The sequence below is a fragment of the Fulmarus glacialis genome, unplaced genomic scaffold, assembly GCF_000690835.1.
Source record: "Fulmarus glacialis isolate BGI_N327 unplaced genomic scaffold, ASM69083v1 scaffold33028, whole genome shotgun sequence".
In the NCBI taxonomy this organism is placed as follows: Eukaryota; Metazoa; Chordata; class Aves; order Procellariiformes; family Procellariidae; genus Fulmarus; species Fulmarus glacialis.
The window spans coordinates 2,032-8,624 of record NW_009228183.1 but is presented as its reverse complement, the minus strand read 5'-3'; the positions used below and the strand labels follow the sequence as shown (position 1 = coordinate 8,624).

General features: G+C 49.7%; 1 protein-coding gene across 1 annotated transcript; it reads left to right on the top strand.

Annotated features, from left to right (window-relative positions):
• The first annotated feature begins 2,164 nt into the window (after positions 1-2,164).
• TMEM9 (transmembrane protein 9) lies at positions 2,165-6,368 on the top strand. The gene is made up of 5 exons (XM_009583406.1): positions 2,165-2,262; positions 2,774-2,865; positions 3,311-3,419; positions 3,924-4,055; positions 6,219-6,368. Exons 1-5 carry the CDS (start codon positions 2,170-2,172, stop codon positions 6,366-6,368), a joined length of 576 nt encoding a protein of 191 aa, XP_009581701.1. The 5' UTR covers positions 2,165-2,169.
• The last annotated feature ends 225 nt before the right edge of the window (positions 6,369-6,593 follow it).

Sequence of the window (6,593 nt, the reverse complement as noted above, 5' to 3'; positions counted from 1 at the left end):
CCCTGGAGCGGGGTGGGGCCGGGTTGTGGAAACCCCCTCAGGCCCGAGCATCCGCGGCCCTTCGGCGGGAATTGAGGGGTCGCCCTCGGGGGAAGCCCCGCTCCTTGCGAAGGGGCCTGCTCCCGGCGTGGAACCGCGGGTCCGAGTAGGTCGGTTCGGTGTCGCGGCGTTGGTGGGCAACGTGTTGGAGCCGTCGTAGATTTAGTCTTAGAAGGGCTGCGGGTGATGTTAAAGGTGAAGAGTTTATCGGGGTTGCTCCCAGGGCGAAGGGGTGCAGGGCGGATGCGCGCAGTTGTGCTGTGGCCTCCTTTTGGGGTGTTTCATACCTCCTTTTGGGGGGGTTCGTGCCTGGGAGCTGCCACGCTCCTCAGTCACGGCCTCCAAGACCTTAACCACGCTGAGTCCCTCTGCTCCACTGTCATTCACAGCGCTGTTGGGTTTTGGTCCAGATACGGATGCTTTTAGACAGTCGGCTGCTGTAAGTTTGGCTGATTGTCTGGCAAACAAGAGCTTTAAGGCATGTGTGCAAGTGCCCCTTCGAACCTGTGCTGTCAAACTGGGAAAGAACTACCGTGAATTGCCCTTCGTGTGGCTGCTGGTGTTTTACAGTTTGCGATGGGTGGACTCTGTCTAGGCGTCATTCCAAGTTTTTATTTTGTTGCTGGTAAACGTGGTATAATAGATCATGTTTCCCCCGCTTTTATTAAAAATGACAGTTATGAGTTGTTTGGCTGATCTGAATTTAGTTGAGCAGGCTAAAACTAAATTCCAGGTACACGCTCCATTGTTGAGTTAAAAATTCAAACAAGTAGTAGTCCAAAAACAGTTACAATGGAGAATGTGCACTGTGTAGCTCAGATAAGTCATACGTTAACCAGTGTTTCTGATAAAGAACTAAAACCCTGATGTGCAAGGGTGTCTCCAAAGAACCATTGTTTGAGGAGGTTTCTGATAACTGGGGTGCAAAGGGTTAAGAAATCCTGAGATAAGCTGATAGGACTGGAATGCATTTTGATGTATTTTGGCAGGTCAGCTTGTTAGAAGTGGCTGGTGTTTTGTTTAGATAAAGAAGAGAGGAACTTGGTGTTTGTAATCCATAAAATCGATGAATAGAATTAGTTACATTAATTTTTAGAGTGTTGACATAAGATAAAGCAAACGGTGATAGAATATTCCAGTGATGTAAATACTAATGGAATTACGTTAGGTAATAGAGTATAAGTACCTGGAGTTAGCTGTGGGATTACGTGTGCCCTATGGAGCTGATTAATGAAGGTATAAATTACCTTCCCTGAGTAAAGCTGTGCTGCAGTGGCTTTTCAGAGCTCTCCCCGTGAGGCCTGCTGTGCCTTTTGTCTCCAAGCATACTGCTGTTGCGGATGTGAATGCCAGCCTCGTTAAGACTAACTTTGCTTTTTGTGGCAAAGAAAATGAACTCATATTCTTTTGGATTTGTGCAAACACACGTCTCTAGAGTAACTTTATCTCTGAATATGTAGCAAAAGGCATATAATGAATTCACCAAGCTAGCAACTTGAAATAATTTTTAAAAATTAGGATTTTACTGAACAGGTATCTTGGGGTAAAGGAGGCTTAGGAATTGGTAAATATTCCACCCCCTTGCCATAGTTCATGGCTTGCGAGAGAGAAAAATATGCTGGCCCCTTCAGAAGCAAAACTTCGAGTATCAGAAGATGAATGATTTAACATTTATTATACAGTACAGCAATGAGGCCCCAATGTACTTCTTTAGGTCACTCTTGGTCCATGGTTTTCCTGGTTCTGTGTCTTTTACTGGGCAAAACTGTCAGCAGCAAAATACCTGTTGCAGAGCTCCACAATAGTAAGAGAGTAACAGGAGGTTATGTGGAGTTGCAGAAGTCAAATTGTAAGGAAGTCAGCAATATTTTTTTGCAGGACTGTGGTAGTTTGAATGTGTGGCTCTAGATGGTGGAAGCTTTTTTGATAGGAGTGTTTCTTGGGATCTGTGTAAAGTGTTTCCGGGAGTTTCTGACTGGCATCAGCCTTGATTCAGGGATAAATTTCTACTTCCTGGGCAAAACAGTGGCAAGTGGGCCAAAAAACAAAGCTCAAACTAACTCGTTCTGGCTGCATTCAGCTGAGATCCTTTATCCTGAATGTGAATTTTTGTTTCCTTAGGCTTCCACAATGTTTGCCCAGCGCACCCAGAAGTGTGCGAGCTCCATGCTGCTGATCACGCTGCTGTCCTGCATCCTTTCTCCTCCAGCACAAGCCAGCAAGGTGAGTGAACAGCTTCAGACACAAGCACTGAACAATGTGTGTAGTACGACAGAAACAAAAATGTCAGAGAAGCAACTGTTTTTCTGTGGAAGTTTGCAAAGATAAGGAGTGCGATAGCAGATGTGTATTTATCATATGCAGAGCTGTGAATGTATGTCACAGTGGTCTCTGCCCTGCCTTCTGCTGTGTTTTGGAGTTTGCATTTTAAAATTTGTTTGAAAAGTACCCGGTGTCTGGAGCAGAGGTGCTCAAGACATTTTAAAACTGTGGTTATTGATGTGAAAGAAGTAGTGCAGAAGAAAGGACATGGTTGGACGGGGCTTTGAGCAACAGCAGGGGGTTGGACTAGGTGACCTTTAAAGGTCCTTTCCAACCCAAACTATGATTCTATGGTGTGAAGTCCTCCTCTCCTAGAGAATGTTTTGCCTTTTCCCACACCCCTGGGTGGTGAGGGCAGCAGAACTGTACGCACGTGTTCACTCACTAATGCCGTCTCCTCTTGCTTCTGCAGAGCTCGGAGGACATCCGCTGCAAGTGCATCTGTCCCCCGTACCGGAACATCAGTGGGCACATTTACAACAAGAATGTGTCACAGAAGGACTGGTGAGTTGTGGGTTGAAGCCTGAGGGGTCAGTCCATGAAAGCCAATGCTCCGGAGTTTCCAGCTGGTGCTAAGGAAGTAATTCCCTGCCTGTGCATTTGCAGAGGAAGCCGTTTTGGTAGGTGATGTTCAACCCAGGTGAGGGACACTTTTTGAACAGAGATCAAGGAATCTGGGAGGCATGATTTCTTAAGCCATGGCTCTCAGCAGATGTAGGGTGTACCCTCGAGTCCCTTTCACCTGGACCGGATCCTTGCAGAAGGTGCTTGGACAGTCTATCCTAGGAACTTTGGCCTAGCTGAGCTGTGAGGGGAACTCTTAAAACCAGATCAGCGTTATCAGCCTGATGGGAAGGCTGGGGACACAGAAAAAGTCACCCCAGCATCCTTCCACAGAGCACTGGTTTCACCTTGTCCTGTTGCTGATTTTGGTTTCTTTGTGTTGCAGCAACTGCCTGCATGTTGTGGAGCCAATGCCGGTGCCCGGGAATGATGTGGAGGCCTACTGCCTGCTGTGTGAATGCAAGTACGAAGAGCGCAGCACCACCACTATCAAGGTGATTGTGGGTCTGCTCCCTGTGGCTGGCTCCTTCTCCTTGCCATGCCATGCCATCCCAGGCACAGCTAGACTGGTGGGTTCCTGGAGAAGAGCCCAGAAAGGGAAAATAAAACTATCACAGCTAGTACACAGTGGTAATGCCAGGGGCACCGAGTCCGACTCAGGAGGGCTCCTGGCAGTGAGGAGCAGTCTGCACAGGAGCCCGGTCTTCTTGCTGAGGTGGTGTGACCTCAGCACCTCTGAGCGGGGACCCATCTTGTTGGTCTCCTTTCACATGCAGCACGTGTCCTGAATTGGCACAGTGCGGAGATCAGCCCGGTTTATGCAGTGATGGCACCTTACGTCTCATCGGCCTTCCTGCAAGTGCAAGAGACTTTCTAGTGAACAAAATTAGAATGAGAGATCAAACATCAGAGGCAGCTGTGAAGGGAGCTTTCTGGCCTCTGTGGTGCTTCTTGTCTACACTACTGATCCTTTTCCACTGTGCCGTCCTTAACTGCAGGTGATTATCATCATTTACTTGTCTGTGGTGGGGGCACTGCTGCTTTACATGGCTTTCCTTGTGCTGGTGGACCCTCTGATCCGGAAGCCAGATGCTTATACCCAGCCCCTGCACAATGAGGAGGAGAATGAGGTGAGGCTGTGCTGCTGGTGCTTGCAGGGTGCACACGGGTGGCTGTGGTCAGTGGAGACAGGGTGGTAGGGTGACAAGAGAGTGGCTGACAGGAACGGAGTGACCTTGTGCTTGTCCCCTCTGATCCAGTGTGGGACCGGTGCTATTGCTTTTTGGGCACTTATCACAGGTAAACATTTAGACTCAAACCTGTGCAGACCATGCCGAAGCACAAGGCAATATTCAAAGTACAAGTTCTGTATTACGAGCCCAAAACGAGACCTGTCCTCTGGGGCTGGGGGTGCCTTTTTACGAAGTGGCCTGGATTTCGTATGTCCGTCTAGATGAAACCAAAAGCCAAATGGTTCCTGTTTGTGCAGTGTCCTAGGTGTAGTTACTTGGTGGTGAGCTTCCAGGGAAGGACGGGTTTAATTATTTGCTGAGACATGGGGCTGTCCTCTCTTCTAGATGCTTAAAAGAACGGCCTCTGAGGTGCTGCTGTTTAACCCTGCTCCGGGGCTGGGCCCTGTTGTATCCAGGCTCTTGTTCCTTGTTCTTCTCCCCAGAGCAGAATTTCACTCAGATCCCATCTTTCTGGGGGACATTGGAATACGACATCTTGGGCAAGAAGATTAGGACCCAGCAGCAAAGAGAGACACACCACCCCTAACGCCACCCCTCCCCAGATTTTGGGGGAGGACAGATTTCTTGTCGCATGAGATTCATGCAATTTCAGCATCCAGCGTACAACATCCTTCCCCTTGGGCGAGAGGTAGTGCTTTAGGAGGAATGATCAGGCTTGATTCCAAGGGGAATTCCAGCACAAGAACGCCCTAACTTGTAAATCTTTTCTTCTTCCCCCGAGGCTTCCCTTCGCTTTTTTTTTACAGGAGACTGAGGTGGGGATGGTCTCTCAGAGAGGAAGTGTTGGAAGCAGAGCTGATGGCTAGTGTGGAGGAGTGGAGTGGCTCCATGCACAGTGATTAGCTCTCATGCTTGATTGCATCTGTAGCTCGTGCTCTGTTTGCGGGATGCAAGGGCTGTCCAAGACTTGCTGCCTGTTAGTGCAGCATGTGGCTCTGCGACACAGCTTTCCCTGTGGCTTTCTCAGTTCAGACACGTGCAGCTTAGCGGGGCGCAGTGCTAGGCAGAGCTCTCTCCTGGAGCTGAGTTCCTTCCCTTGGTGGAGCCCCGGGGCTGTGCTCGAGCTTTGCCCCGGCTGCCGCTCCAGGCCCCCGGCTGCTGGGAGGAGACTCATGAGGAGGCCTTCCCTAGCAGTGGGTGACTCTGCTAGTGATTAGCTCAGTCACACTTTGAGAAGGGAAGCTGCAATGTTTGAAGATACTCTCCTTTCCTGGATCAGACTGTCCTGTTTGTACTTTGTTGGAAGTATAAACTGTTTGGCCCAATTCTTTCACACGCTGATGTAAGTGAGGAGTAGCCGCTCTGGTGTGCACAGTCTATCCATTACCTCCCTCTGCTGAAAAAAGGAGGTCCTGCAGGAGGAGATGAATTGTATCCTAAAAGTACGCTTTTGCTCCACTGCTCCACAGCAATAATTCAGATTTAGATCTAGGTGCACACTGGAAATGCCTGATATTAGACGAGGTTTATCTTACTCCAGTGTGTTGCACTGTAAACTCTTTGGGATAGGCCTTGTGATTGCCTTGGTGTTTGTGTGCCACGATGGGTCCCCATCCGAGGAGCCTTCGGACATTGCTGCAGTGTAAATGTGGTGGTTCGGAGCAGTCTGAAGAGTGGGGCTGGACAAAAGTCCTGCAGCACCGTCCGAGAAACAGATGAGCAGCTACTGTGTAAGCTAGTGCGCCGAGGACAATGGAAATTGTTGGCCCAATTTCAGCGGGGTGATGCAGTTTGCTTTAGCAGTGCGTCTCCTTGCAGACTCTTAGCAGTGGATTTCCAGCAGAGGTTTAGACTTAGTGCAGTTCCTCTCCTGGGGACTTGTTATTTGGGGCCTGTGACTTTGGGTGGTCCCCAAGAGCAAGCTTTCCAGCTGGAGTTGGGGGGCTGGTGTTGAGGAGCTCTGAAAATGAGGTTCCTTGTCAGAACAACTGAAACCTTGAATTGCTCTTTCAGTTGAAATTTCTCCCAGAGTTGAGCTGCCACCTTCTGTGTTCGGGCTGGGCATGCCTTGATCTCTTTCACCGTTTCTTTCCGTTGCAGGATGCTCGCTCCTTGGCCACAGCCCCCACCCCGTCTGGCGCTAGAGCCAACACGGTGCTGGAGAGGGTGGAGGGGGCCCAGCAGCGCTGGAAGCGCCAGGTGCAGGAGCAGAGGAAGACAGTTTTTGACCGCCACAAGATGCTGAGCTAGATCTTTGCTGAGCTATGCAGCACCACTTCCCAAGAGACAGGGTAGCTCTGCTGGTCAAGACGGACAGCAAGTCATCCTTCAGGACATCCGTGGTGTTTGACTGAAAGCTCTAACCCTCTCTGATTTACCGTCTTCATAGAGAGAAGCAGACCAAAATGCTTGCCTCTGGTTTTGTCCCCTTGCCCTTTACCTCTCAGCCCAGAGGCTCCTTAACCCTTGCCCGGC

Excerpts from the sequence above, each read along its gene's own strand:
- TMEM9 (XM_009583406.1), top strand. The coding sequence starts at position 2,170 with ATGTTTGCCCAGCGCACCCAGAAGTGTGCGAGCTCCATGCTGCTGATC. Across the intron at positions 3,420-3,923 it reads GCAGCACCACCACTATCAAG|GTGATTATCATCATTTACTT; the intron begins GTGATTGTGGGT and ends CCTTAACTGCAG. Across the intron at positions 4,056-6,218 it reads ACAATGAGGAGGAGAATGAG|GATGCTCGCTCCTTGGCCAC; the intron begins GTGAGGCTGTGC and ends TTTCCGTTGCAG.